At 48.4% G+C, this 13,911-nt stretch overlaps 1 protein-coding gene across 2 annotated transcripts; it reads right to left on the reverse strand.

Moving 5' to 3' along the window:
- Positions 1–6,609: 6,609 nt before the first annotated feature.
- On the reverse strand, positions 6,610–12,790 carry ANKRD23 (ankyrin repeat domain 23). 2 transcript variants are annotated; one of them, XM_037154309.2, is made up of 9 exons: positions 12,312–12,790; positions 10,960–11,106; positions 10,692–10,820; positions 9,908–10,033; positions 9,142–9,240; positions 8,958–9,056; positions 8,747–8,845; positions 8,227–8,325; positions 6,610–8,134 (listed from the first exon to the last, which is right to left on the reverse strand). In XM_037154309.2, the coding sequence occupies exons 1-9, from the start codon at positions 12,336–12,338 to the stop codon at positions 8,039–8,041; spliced, it is 921 nt and encodes a 306-aa protein (XP_037010204.2). In that variant the 5' UTR covers positions 12,339–12,790; the 3' UTR covers positions 6,610–8,038. The 2 variants fall into 2 exon arrangements, with proteins under 2 accessions (XP_037010204.2, XP_053520514.1); XM_053664539.1 differs by lacking the exon at positions 9,142–9,240.
- Positions 12,791–13,911: the final 1,121 nt, after the last annotated feature.

Genomic DNA, 13,911 nt, shown 5'->3' on the forward strand with positions numbered 1-13,911 from the left:
TTAGGGAGAGGAAGGGAGGGAGAAAAAGATGGTGAAAATATCAGTGTGGATACCTTGTATTTCTTGCCTAATTGCTCTGCCTAGGGCTTCCAGTACTAAGTTGAATAACAGTGGTGAGGTGAGAGTGGGCATCCTTACCTTGTCCCTCATCTCGGAAGAAAAGTTTTCAGTTATCTACCACTGAGCTTATTGGCCGAGCGTTTGTCAAAAGTGGTCTTTTTTATGTGAGATACTTTCCTTCAATACCCTTTTTATTTACTGTCTTAATCATTAGTAGATGTTGCATCTTGTCAAGTGATTTTTCAATGTCAATACAATTACGGGATTTTTACCTTTTTTATTTTGTTAATGTAGTGTATTGCATTAATCAATCTGCATGTGTTGAATCATCCTTCTGTCCCAGGAATAAACCCTCCTGATCGTGATGCTGTGATCTTTTTAATGTTTTGTTGTATTTGATTTGCTAGGATTTTGTTTAGGATTTTTGCATCTGTGCTCATCAGAGAGAGTGGTCTTTAGTGTTCTTGTGGTGTGTTTGCCTGATTTTGGTATCAGGGTAATGTTGGCTACATAAAATGAGTTAGGAAGTATTCCCTCTTCAATTTTTTTGGAAGAATTTCAGGATAGTGTGCTCTAAATGTTTGGGTAGAATTTCTAGTGGAGCCATCTGGTCCTGGGTTTTGTTATTTTGGGAGGGTTTTTTTTGGTCCGTTTCTTATTGGTGATTGAATTTGATAGCATATAGCCTTTCACAGTATTCTTGTGCAATCCTTTGTATTTCTGTTATGTCCACTGGAACTGCTCTTTGTTTCTGATTTATCGAGTCTCTTTTTTTCCTTAGTGAGTCAAGCCAGATATTTATCAACTTTACTCTATTTTTCTTTGTTCTCTATTTTTTATTTTTGCTCTCATTTTTATTTCCTCTCTTCTACTGACTTTTGGCTTCGTTTGTTCTTTCTCTAGATCCTTAAGGTGTAATGTTAGGTTATTTGAGACTTTCCTTGTTTCTCGAGGTAGGCCTGCAACGCTGTGAACTTCCCTTTCAGTGTGGCTTTGCTGCATCTCCCAAACTTTGGTGTGTTGTCATTTTCATTTGTCTCAATCTTTTTTTTTTTTTAATTTTTAATTTTATTTTCATCCATTTTTTTTTTAGGAGGAAAGGAGAGAGGGAGAAACATTGATGCCGGAGAGAAACATCAATTGCTTACTTTCTCATACATGTCCCAATCAGGGGTCAAACCCACAACCCTTCAGTCTGTGGGATGACGCTCCAACCCACTGAGCCACACCGGCCAGGGCTCTCTGTGTATCTCTTGACCTCTTTTATTTCTTCTCTGACTTAGTCATTGTTCTGTAGTGTGTTGTGTAATCTCCACATATATGTGTTTTTTCCAGGTTTTTTCTTGCAGTTATTTTCCAGTGTTACACTGTTATGATGGGGAAGTATGCTTGGTATGATTTTGGTATTCTAAAATTTTATCGAGACTACTTTGGGGCCCCAGCATATGGTCTGTCCTCATGTTCTGAGTACACCTGAGATGAATGTATATTCTGTCATTTTGGTATGGAAAGTTCTATAAATAGTGATTATGTTCTTTTGGCCTAATGTGTCATTTAAAGTTGATGTTTTTTACTGACTTCCTGTTTGGATGATCAGTCCATTCTGTTAGTGGGGTACTCATAAGATCCCCTAGTGTAATTGGGTTTTTTTTTTCAGGTTCTCCCTTAGGTCTGTTAGTATTGCTTTCTATATTTTGGTGCTTCCTGGCTGGGTGCATATATGTTGATAAGTGTTAAATCTTGATGAATTATCCCCTTTATCATTATGTCTGTCTGTCTGTCTGTCTTCAGTCTCTTGCTACCTTTGTTGTCCTGAAATCTATTTTGTTTCACCCTGGCTGGTGTGGCTCAGTGGATTGGGCACCAGCCTGCAAACCAAAGCGTCGCCAGTTTGATTCTCAGTCAGGGCACATGCTTGGGTTGCAGGCCAGGTCCCCAGTGGGGGACACAGGAGAGGCAACCTCACATTGATGTTTTTCTCCCTCTCTCTCTCCCTCCCTCCCCTCTAAAAATAAATAAATAAAATCTTTATTTTAAAAAATCTTTCATATAAGTTTTGTTTCATATAAGTACAGCAATACCTGCTTTTCTCTTCATGACTTTGCTTGGAATATCATCTTCCACCCCTTTACTTTGAACCTATGTTTGTCTTTGTAGCTGAGATGTGTCACCTGAAGGCAGCGTATAGTTGGGTCTTGGATTTTACTCCATCTTTTATTCTCTGCCTTTTTTAAAAGCCTTTTTAAAAGAAAGATTTATTCATTCATTCATTTACAGAGAGAGGGGAAGAGACAGAGGAAGAGAAATATCAATGTGGGAGAAACATTGCCTGGTTGTCTTTCACACGCCCCCAACTGGGGACCCAGCCCACAATGCAATCCAAGCTCCCGACTGGGAATTCAGAATTAAACCATCAACCTTTTTGTTTGTGGGACAATGCCCAACCCACTGAGCCACAGCAGTCTGGGCTAAACTGTGCCTTTTTATTGGTCAGTTCAGTGCATTTACATTTAGGATGATTATTGATATATGAGGACTTAGACTAATGCCATTTTATCTTTTTCTCTTCTGGTTGCTCTGTATCTCCATTATTTCTTTTCCCTTGTGTTTCTGTCTGCTATTTTAGATTGGTGGTTTTCTATGATTTTTTCCCCTTAATTTTCTTTTTTATGTTACATGTCTCAGCTCTAGATTTTAGGTTTATGTAAAAACAAAGTTTCATACATACAATAGTTTTTTCCTCTGATTGCATCTTCATTCACCTGTGCAAGTTAAGCCACCCCCCCCTTTATGTTTCTGTTGTCACAAAAAAGCCCTTTTTATGCTGTGTTCCTTTCCAAGTCGCAGAAGTTAAAGTCTCTCTTTAAAATGCTTCTTCCCCTTTTAACCTTTATTATTGTTTGTGCCCTATCTAAAAGAGTTGCAATTTCCTCCTTCGATCTGTCCATTTTTCTCCTTCAAAGTTTTTTTAAAAATCATTTATTGATTTTAGAGAGGAAGGGAGAAGAACATCAATATGTTGTTCCACTTATTTTATGCATTCATTGGCTGACTGTCTTAAGTGCCCTGACCAGGGATCAAACCCATAACCTTGCGTATCAGGACAGTGCTCTAACCAACTGAGCTACCTAGCCAGGACTCAAAAATTTTAATATACTTTTATCTTTTTGTTTCAGGTAGATGAACTCCTTTAAACATTTTCTGCAGTGCAGGTCTTGTGGTGGTAAATTTCCTTAGCTTTTATTTGTCTGAAAAAGTCTTCATATCTAAAGGTTAACTTTGCTGGTTGGTAGTTTCTCTCTTTCATTAATTTTAAAATTATTATTATTTTTAAATATTTATTTATCTATTTATTTATCTATTTATCTATCTATCTATCTTTAGAAGGGAAGGAGAGAGGGAGAGAAACATCAATGTATGGTTGCCTCTAGTGTGCCCCCTGCTGGGGACTAGCCTGCAGGGAACCTGCCTGCAACCCAGGCATGTGCCCTGACTGGGAGTCAAACCGTGATCTTCTGGTTCACAGACCTGCGCTCAATCCACTGAGCTACACCAGCCAGGGCTCATTATTTTAAATATTTCATTCTACTCTCTTCTGGCTTGTAAGATTTCTGGTAAAAATCCCAATCATAATCTAATAGGGTTTTCTTTGTAGGTTACAATCTTTTTGCCTCTGGCTACCTTGAGAATTCCTTGTCATTAATTTTTTGACAACTTTAATATAATGTGTCCTAGAGGTTGACATAATTAGGTGTTCAGTTAGCAGCTGCTGCTTTCCGCCCCCCTCCCATATGATTGTTTATATGAAATTCTAGAGGAGGTATAAAAGTTATTCTAGAAGAGGCAAAAGTAACCTATAGTGACAGAAGTAAGGCCAGCCTGGGCCTCAGGGCTGGTGGCTGATTGACTGCAAAGGGACATGGGAGAGCATTTTGGAAGATGTCCTGTACTTTGACTGTGGTTGTAATTACACAGGTATATACATGTGTCAGAACCCACGGAAATGTGCTCTGAAGTGGGTGCATTGTTACCATATGCAATTTATACCTCAAAGTGGGGACAAGAAGAGGAGGCAGCCAGGACAGAATATTCACATTAAAGATAACACGAGCTCTATTAGCTTCTTGAATTTAAGGGTCCAGCTCTTACCATAGGTTTGGCAAGTTCTTATCAATTATTTATTTGATAAGCTCTCTGTCCCTTCTCTTCTGTCTTCTGGCGCACCCATTATCCTTGTTTCTCTTTCTGAGTCAGGTGCTTCTCACAGAGCTCTTCCATTTTCTTTAAACTCAGTTCATTTCTCCCCTGAGCCTTTTCAAGATTTCTTTGAGCTCCTAATCGTGTTCTATTTGGCCTGCTCTGATTCCAGTGCTTTCTCATTCATTCTTCCACTCATTTGAGTTCTTCAGCTCCAGAATTTGTTTGGTAAGGTTCTTCTTTTGTTTGTTGATTCTATTCCTTAGCTCATCGAACTGCCTTACTGAGTTTTTTTCATAACTGCAAACTTGAATACTCTTAAATCAGTCTTCTCTGTCTTGGAGTTTGGTTTCTGGAGACTTTCTTTCTGAGCTTCCTTGTTACCTTGGTTATTCATTTTGCTTGATAGATTGTTTCTTTGTCTGGGCACCTGATGTAGTGAACTCTTCTTTCTTAGGTAGCAGATTGAAGTATACAAGGTCTTTCTTTTGTATTCCAGCAGAGGGTGCTATAGAGCAAGTTTTTGTTTCATTTACTTGCTCTGCTGGCCCCTCTGGGATCTCCCTGGGGCAGTGTTGCCTCAGTCATGGAAAATGCCTTGTATTTCTCAAGGAGATTAGTGTCCTTTGTGTCCGGGTCACCTTGTTCTCAGAGTATTATCCCTGTGGTGGGATGTGGCAGACAGTGGGGTTCCAGGCCTGTGAGTTCCTAGTGCCGCCTTTTTGTGACTGGAGGCTGCCAACCATGCTGTGTTATCTTAGGTGTCTCCATACCAGGCTCCACCAGGAAGGGTGGGTGGGGTGGGCTGGGGGGGTTGGGTCCACAAGTGTGCAGCTTTTCCTTCTTGCTACTAATAGTGGCCACCAATCTGCTGCTGCCACACCACCGCTGTGCTGTGTTGCAGCCCAGTTTAGGTGCAGTTGGAGCCTGCTACTGAGACAAGAATATTGCAGGTTTAGCTGCAATAGTGCTATCCCCTCAGGTTGGAATGTTGCTTGTGCTGCTTACTGTTGTGTGCGAGGTACAGCCTGACTCTTTCCTTCCATTGTGTCAGCTGGGGCCACGGTGGGCACCACACTGCAACTGCAGCCCCATCTCTCCTTCCCCTGCTTGCTGCAGTGCCACCTGTGGAGGGCTCGATGTGCGAAAAGTCTCCGAGGCTCCGATGTGTTTTGTGTGTTGAATTACAGTTGTCTGACTTGTAACTTTATGATGCAGATATCACTCCTTTTTTTTTTTAGCCTGTAGGTATCAAGCTACTCTAGCACCTTTATCTTTCCTCTATTGAATTAACTTTTGTATCTTTGTCAAAAAGTCTTTTGGGCATATTTGTGTCCATTTCTGAATTGTACATTCGGTTCTCTTGGCATTTCCCTCCATCAGTACCACACTGTTGCAATTATTGTAGCTACACACAGGCACACACCTCATTTTATTGCACTTCCCCTTTTTGCGCCATGGCTTGCAAATGGAAGGCAAGGCCCTCCACCAGCAAAAAGATTACAACTGACTTTATTGCAGTGGTTTGCAACCAAACCTGTAGTATCTCCAAGATATGCCTGTAATGAGTTTTGAAATCCAGTAGACTCGTTCCCACTTTATTCTTTCTCAAAATTGTTTGAGCTAGTATAAGTTTAAAAATAATCTTATCTAGCTCTACAAAAAGTCTCACTGGAATTTTGGCAGGAACTGTATATCAATTTGGGGAGAATCGATATCTTTGCTCTGTTGCATCTTCCAAACCGTGAATTTGGTAAGTCTCCATTTATTTAAATCTTCTTTGATGTAATTCACCAGTGTTCTGTAGTTTTCAACATACAAGTCCTTATATGCTTTGTTAGATTTACACCTAAGCATTTTCGTTTCAGAAGCAATTGTAAATGGTACTGTTTTTAATTGTGGTGTTTACGTGGTCATTGCTAATAACGTAGAAATAGGTTTTTGTATGTTTATCTTACACTCTGAGATCTTGCCAAACTCATATTCCAGGTGGTTTTTTGTAGATACCTTAGGATTCCTACGTAGACAGGTCTCACCTGCACAACAGTGCTGACGCCTGGGTCCCAACCCAGGAACTTGGATCGAGTTGTCTGGATATTAGGACTTTAAAAAATTTCCCTTGTGACTCTAATAAGTAGCAAAGGCTGAGAACCACTGCTCTTTGAACCCATCAGTGAGCAAAGGTGCTTTGAGCACAAGGGCCAAGTACCCCGACTGCCCCCTCGGCACTAGGGGACGCTCTTGCCGACAGGTGGCATGGTTAACTGGCATGTGCTTGGCTGCTGAGGAAGACAAGGCTCTGGGCCTAATGGCCTGATCCCTTCTAACCCAGAACACACAAGTAGACTGATCGATAACCAACCAGTTTTAATGAACACAAAGTACTGATGCGTGTAAAAAGGTATTTTTGTCCGTCACTTAAGTGTCCCCATTTTCTAGTTGGGGAGTTGTCTTCTCCGTGAGCCTGAGTACCTCGTTTCTCCCGTGGCCTCAGCATCTGGGTGCATGCTGGCGCTGTCCACGCAAGGCAGCAGCTGCCATGGGAAGGGAAGACGTGGGGCTGTAGTCAGCTTTTTCACTCAGGAGGAACAGGCTTATTCTTGGCCTGAGAAGGCCCCCAACGTTAGGTAAAAATAACTGTAGATCGGGTGTCTGCCCCAGTGCTTAGGCATGTGAGGGAGGCTAAATCTTCATCCTGCAGCCAGTCCCTCAGCCTACAGCTCTCAGTTTAGGGCTAAGTTCTGGAAGGTTCACTCTCTGGCATTTAAGGACCCAGCCCTGCCAGGAGCACGTCTACACCAGCATAACTTGAAGTATAAAGGACAGTGAAAGAGGAGGAGCTTCCAGGAGGGCACGTTCCCAGTTGGGTCATAAATGTGCCCCTAGTTAGCAGCTGGGGGGCAGGAGCAGGTGAGTTCTCCTGCGCCCTTCGCAGTGGCACTCAGCCCCCCCGTGGCCTGCCGCAGCGGTTGCAGAAGGCAGCAGCCCCAGGGCACAGGCAAGCTCAAGCATCAGTACCAGGGCGGTGGTAGTGCCTGAGGTGAAGTAGGGTTACGGGCCACTGCCCCAAAAGCTGAGTGGGCCACAGGCAACCCCAGCACCCCAGTCACTTTACCAGGAGAGCTCCTGGCTGGCCAAGTAGAGAGCAGTGGGCAGGTGGTTCTCTAAACTGTGGCTCCAGCTCTTCAGTCTCAGGGTTTCCGTGGAAACCAGACTGGTACTGGACTTACGCTGTGGGGCCTCAGACCTGCTGGGCAGCCCCCTCCAGACCCAACACCAGAGTCCCTGAGACCAGAGTGGTCTAGAGCCACTCCCAACCCCATCAGGGTTTCTACTGACAGGAGTGGAGTCCCTGAGAAACCCCTGCCCAGGGACGCTGGCCACTTGCAGAAATGCCTGCTGTCTCTGGCCAGGACGGCAGCTTGCTGCTGGCCATGCCGAGTCAGCACCTGGCAGGAAACACCCTGGGGAGCCTGAGGTGTAGGACACCTTGGCTTTGCTCCATCCTCTTTGCTGTCCCTTGTCTGGACCCACTTTGCTTTCTTGCTCACCCAGGGTTCTACTCCAGTTCTTCCTAGCTCGTTCCCCAGCAGCAAGCAGGTTACCCCTGAGACTCGAAGCCAGGGAGGCTGTTTCAGCCACCTGCCAGGCCTGAACTCGGGGAGTTGCTTCTGTCCTGACGGCTGCCCTGGAGGCCTGAGGTCAGAACCACAGACAAGTGAGGCTAGGAGGCGAAGGGGATGGAATGGTGGCTGTGAGGGGCCCCGCAGGTCTGCTGTCATCAGCATCGAGTGCGGGGATGCCCCACGTGGGCCTGCAGAGCCTCGCGGATGCCTCGCTGCCAGTCTCGGGCCAGCTGCACCGGGGTCGCTGAAGCCTGAGGACAAGGTTGCAGGGTCAGTCCTTCAGGTGCTCTGCCCAGCCACCCTCCTGGGTGCGCGGCCAGCTCTGGGGCCTGCTGGTACTCACCTGGTTCTGCACGCCCAGCTGGGCTCCATAGAGCAGCAGTATCTTCATGGCTCTGTAGTGGCCATGCCGCACGGCCTCGTGCAGAGCCGTGTCCCCTTCCTGCCAAAAAAGGAAATGTCGGTGCTCTGCTTCCCGGGAGCATGACCACACTTGGCCCTGCTGCCTCCTCTTCCCCCACAGGTGTGCGTCTCCTAAACGCCAAGGGTCCCCGTGGCACATGGAACCAGGGGAACAATGGGAGCAGCACTCTTTCCAGGCTGACCCCTGCCCCTGCCCCAAGGCCCCCGTTCTCTGACTTCCCAGTGAGCTAAGGCATATCCTCCCTTAGGCTCTTTCCTGTTGCTTCTATCCTAAGCCTGCCCTTGTTTCACTGTCTCCAGTTTTTTGTTTTTTGTTTTTAAGAAGGGATGTCACCCTCTTAAGCTCCCCAGCTATGGGAAGGGTTGGGTTGGCAGGTGCTGTCCCTGAGCTCAGGTGCCCTCAGCCGTCGTCCCCCACCGGAGCCGTCTCCAGTGCCGACCTTGTCCTGTGCGTCAACGTGGGCTCCACACGCGATGAGGTGCTCCAGGCACTCACAGTGCCCTGTGCGCACAGCCACGTGCAGGGGGGTGCTCCAGATCTAAGGGTGTGAGGGAGAATGTCCAAAGGGCTGTATTTCCTCCAGGAACAGACGCTGTCCCGTGACCGCTCACCTGCTCCTAGCAGGCCGCCCCACTGTGGTGTAACCTCACCTTGTCCCGAGCATTGACCTGGGCTCCGTGGTTAAGCAGCTGTTTGAGGATGTCCAGGTGTCCTCCACGGCAGGCCCAGAACACAGGCGTCCTGTCCAGCTGCAAAACAAAAGCACGGAAACCCTGTGACGCTGTATGCCAGGTAGAGCCTCCACCTGGAGAATGGGCCTTCCCTGCTGCTCACCAAGTCGCGAGCGTCCACAGTGGCCCCTGCCTCCAACAGTCTGTCCACCAGGCAGCTGTGACCCTTCAGGCAGGCCCAGTGCAAGGCCGTGCGGTGGAGCTAGGGGGTGGAGATGGGGGGCAGGGTTACCATGTTTTGCAGTGTATAGTGTGCACCCATGTTTTTGGCCTTCATTTTCAGGAAAACAATTTTTTTAAACTTGCTTTTAGAGGAAGGGAGAGAAACATCAATGTGTGGTTGCCCCTGGAGTGCTCCCGCTGAGGACCCAGCCCACACAACCCAGGCCTGTGTCCTGAATCGAACCAGTGACCCCTGGTTCTCAGGCCAGTGCTCAATCCACTAAGCCACATAGGCCAGGGCTGATTTTTAAAATTATTTTGAGATACTTGTTTTTGGTATTATAAAGGAATTTTAGTATTTATTTTTGGACATGTATAGAACTTTTACATAACAAATAATTACAAAACACAACAAACAGATACAAGGTATTTCAGGTTATCTTGCCCTCCAAATTTTGGGCAAAAAAGTGCACATTATACACAGCAAAATATGGTAAGTTGATGGAACATGGCCACCACTAGCAGTCCTACCTCTAATCCCGTTCCCAGAGCTGGTGCCCTGTACAGAGCTGCCTGCTCCAGAATCACACCAAGGGCCCCTTCCTCTGGCTCAGCAGGTACCAGGGGTTTGTGTCCCATAAAACAGAAAAGCACCCCAAAGACCCCTGCAGCTGCTGAGCTGCTCTGTCTCGCTCCACCCTCACTACCTTGTCATGGGCATCAGGGTCCCCTCCATCTGTCAAGTACTTGTCAATCAGGGCTTCCTGGTTCTCTGCAGCTGCCTTCAGGAACGTCTCCAGGTCCACAGGCTCCAGCTGGACTTGGGGCTGCAGCTGGGAAAGTTAAGGACGAGAGCAAATCCACAAATGGTGGGCCTCAGGGATGTCACCACTAGTCACACTAGGTGGTCCCCACAGAGACACTGTCAGCTTGTACAAATAATAGGTTTTTTAAAAAAAAACAAACCCAGGAGATTCTGGCCGAACAGCTGTTTGGATGGGGGTAGTTCGGGGTTTACTTGTGTCCCCCCCGTTCATATGTTGAAGTCCTGACCTCCAGAACTTCAGAATTTGACTTTATTTGGAAACAGGGTCATTGCAGCTGTAGTTAAGATGTCATACTGAAGCAGAGTGGGCCCTAATCCAGTGTAACTGGTGTCCTTAAAAAAGGGACATTTGGAATCAGACATGCACTCGGGGAGAGCGCCACGTGAGCATGAGACAGAGCCTGGGGGATATGTCCTCAAGCAAGGGAACACCAAGCTTTGCCACCAGCCCCCAGGGACTTGGACAGGCCTGGACAGACTCCGTCACAGCTCCAAAAGGAGCCCATCTTGCTGACAAGACCGCAGCAACCTCCAGAATTATTTAAGCCCCAGCGGCCCCAGCAACTGAACACAGGGTGGGGGAGCTCCAGAATGGACTGTCCAGCTCATCAGTTGCCGCTGTGCAGGTGTGGCCCAAGCCCCGCCCCGCCCAGCATCTCGCCCACCTTAACCACGGACTCAGGTGCCCTGGGGGGGACTCTGCGTTTCAGTCGCTTTTCTCTTCGTCTTTGAACCAAGTTTTCCAAGTCAGCCAGATTCTCCAGGGTAAGTCTGGAACTCTTAAATCTCTCAAGCTGGGGCAAAAGACAAAAGACCGGGCCAGCCATCAGCCACAGGTGCTGGGCCTTAGGGGCAGACTCTTACTCCAAGCCCCATCTTCCCAGCCCAGTGCAGAACCACCAGCTGCCCTGGCTGCCACCCTGCACCACTCACTCTTCTCCTCTTCTCTTCTCCCAGCTTCTGCCTCTCCTGGGCCACGGCCTCATGGGGTCCCAGCCTCCAGTTGCCCGGCCAGACTCCAGGATCAGGAGCTTCATATCCACGTCCCAACACTTTACTTTCTTCTCTTTCTCCACTTACCTGTGGGAACAGGGTAAGATAAAGAAGAAAATGACAAGTCCTTGGAGAACCTAGCTGTGTAGCAGGGGTCCTGACAAGAGCTGACCAACGCAGGTCAGTGTCCTGGTCTGAGGGCTGGCCTGGCCCTTCTCAAAGTTCCCGGAGCCAGGGTTGCTGCTGGCTCTCACCAGCAGTCACCTACCCTGTCCTGTCAGCAAGGGCGTAGGGCTGGGGGTGTGACCCCGCATCTATTTTTACTCCTGGGCATACGACACCTCAGCTTCCCTTAGGGGCTGGTTGCTGCCCTTACATTCCTACCAGATCATGCCACAGTGCCACCTGGCCCCAATCTTGGAGGGACAGAGGAGATGCTGCCTGGGTAAAAGTCTGAAGTTCTGGGTTCACATCTTGGCTCTTCACAGAGCTACTTCTTCATCAGCAAAACGGTGTCGAACCAGCACTCAGCTCACATTGCTGTGCTGGGGCAGAACCCATCCCCTGATGCTGCACCAGCCTGTTCTTCCAGACCCTCCCCCAGGGCATTAGGAACTGGGGGCACCAAGGAAGGAACATGAGGGGAGGAAACGAACGGTTAGAATGACAGGATGTCAAGGCCTGGGGCTTCTAGCCACAGAGAACTGTATTCCCTTTTCAAAGCAAACGCTGGCAACCTAACACTCCTTGGGCTCTGCAGCCGCTCCTGCAGAGGCTGTGCTGGGCTGTGGCCAGCTGGTCCTATGGCATCCTGGGCCTCCTATATCCCACCTCACCAAAACACAACCCCAAGTGTCACCAGTGGTCCTGTGACTCTCAGTGTCCAGGGAACTGGAGCACCGTCCTCTCTCCCCAACCAAGGCCTCCAGACTCCAGGGCCATTTCCAGAGCAATTGCAATCCTGACAGTTGAGCTAAACCAAGGCCCAGCTATAGTCACATTTTCCAAGGGAGCCTGCCTTTTCCTGCTCCTCTAGCCATCACAGCCAGAGCTTACTAAACTCCAGAATTTTCATGTCACTGTCACCCATCATTCTGCCCATCAGTTTCCCTCTGTTGCTCCCTAACTCCACCCTCGCCACCTCCATGAGAACAGACAAACAAGAAGTTTCTGCTCTGAAAACCTGATCCTCAGACCACAGAAGTAGCTGCCTTCCCTGCTCGTTTTGCTGAGCCAGTCTGGGGGGTCCCAGATGACTGCCTGACTTTCCACCCCTCTTCCCACGTCCTTACCAACTGCTGGACACTGACGACGTCCATGGTCCCCCCCTTCCCTCTCTCCAGCCCCCAGTGAAAAGAGCTCAGTTGTCAGCCCTTTTATAGACGAGCTGTCTCCTGGGGGTGGGCAGGGCGGGGAGGCTTGTACCTGGGCCAGATGACTCTGTGGCTCTGTAACTCCCACCAAAATACCAGCGTGGCTCACAGCCACGCAGGCAGGAAGAGTGGCTGTTCTGAACTGAACCTGGTGCATCCTCAGACCTATCCTGTGCCTGCGCCATCCCCCACACCTGCTCCTGAGTAATTCTACCATAGACAAGTGTTCTGGGGTGCCCAGGCCCCTAGCCCAGATTCAGGGGGAGATGGTTCCTACTTTCCTAAGTTCAGATACCACTTAAGTCAGATGTGAGCCTCCACATTGCTGTAGGTCTGGCCACCAGAGACCCTCAGAGGCCCAGCCCAAGTGTCCTAGCGAAAGAGGGCAGGACCCTAGAGGATCCAGGAAGGACAGGCCCCGGAGGCTGCCTTCTGCTTCAGGAACCCCCCCGCCCCCCGCCCCCCCGTGACACTGACCGGAAGAAATCAGGCTTCAAGGGATTTCCCAGCTCCCGGCCGTTGTCAAGGCTGCCCCTACTTCTTCCTCACCATTCTGAGGGCCAGCATCTTTGACTATACCATCAGGGACAAGTCCAGCCTGTCATCAGCACCTTGGCCCTTGAAGATCCATCTACGTCCTGTATGCAGGTTCCTACAGTGCTCTCCTGGCGTGGGTCATGCCTTTCCATGCGGAAGGAGAGACTGACATGCGCTCCAGGCTCAAATAGACAATGGCAACCATTAATCCAGTCACAAAGCAACCTGTCACAAGCCCCAAAGTCAAACTTCCTAAGCGTCCCTAGCGTGCCAGCATGCCCTTCAACCAGCTGTGCCTTGAACTGTTATGCCTTAACCTTTGAGAGGAAATCTGATAGCCAGTAAATAAGACTCCACAGTGGGAGCAACATGAGCAGAGATGACCAAAAGAGAGGGAGGAGAAATGTGGGTCAAGGACAGCCCAGTGCCCTGAAGGGGCGGTCGGTGGCCCCACCCATTGGCTGGCTGGCTAGTTTGTCAGTTCTTGCCAGTTCTGAGACTGGAGTTTTTTAAAGAAACTCAGTCTTTATGCTTCAGGGTTTCCTGTCAAAGATGATTTCTTGCCTTTCCCTATGAAGAAGGAAAGGGTTTCTTATCCCCGAGTGCAGGTGAACAGACAAGAAAAGGTCAGACTGGCTCCGGGCTGCACTGCCAACCACACACATACTCCTCTCCCTCAGCAGTACCTGCTGGGCTTCATCTGAAACTCGGCCAAAAATGTGTTTCTTCCACATGAAACAAGCTGGCATTAACTCTGACTCACAATAAAATTACTCCTTGTAAAACGTCCACACACAGTGAGGCCCCAGAAGACCCCCTTCACTGTCAGCACGGTCAGCACTGTCCGCACTGTCCGCACGGCGGCCCCAGGGGGCCGAGGTCCTGTTGGCTACATTCCCTCCCGGCTTCGCTCCTGTGATTTGGTGGAAGCGCACGTTTCCACAGACATGTTTTAAAGTGCATCGTGCTGGGGCCAAAGCTC

Source organism: Artibeus jamaicensis, unplaced genomic scaffold, assembly GCF_021234435.1.
Source record: "Artibeus jamaicensis isolate MK-2021 breed Jamaican fruit bat unplaced genomic scaffold, CSHL_Jam_final contig_384, whole genome shotgun sequence".
In the NCBI taxonomy this organism is placed as follows: Eukaryota; Metazoa; Chordata; class Mammalia; order Chiroptera; family Phyllostomidae; genus Artibeus; species Artibeus jamaicensis.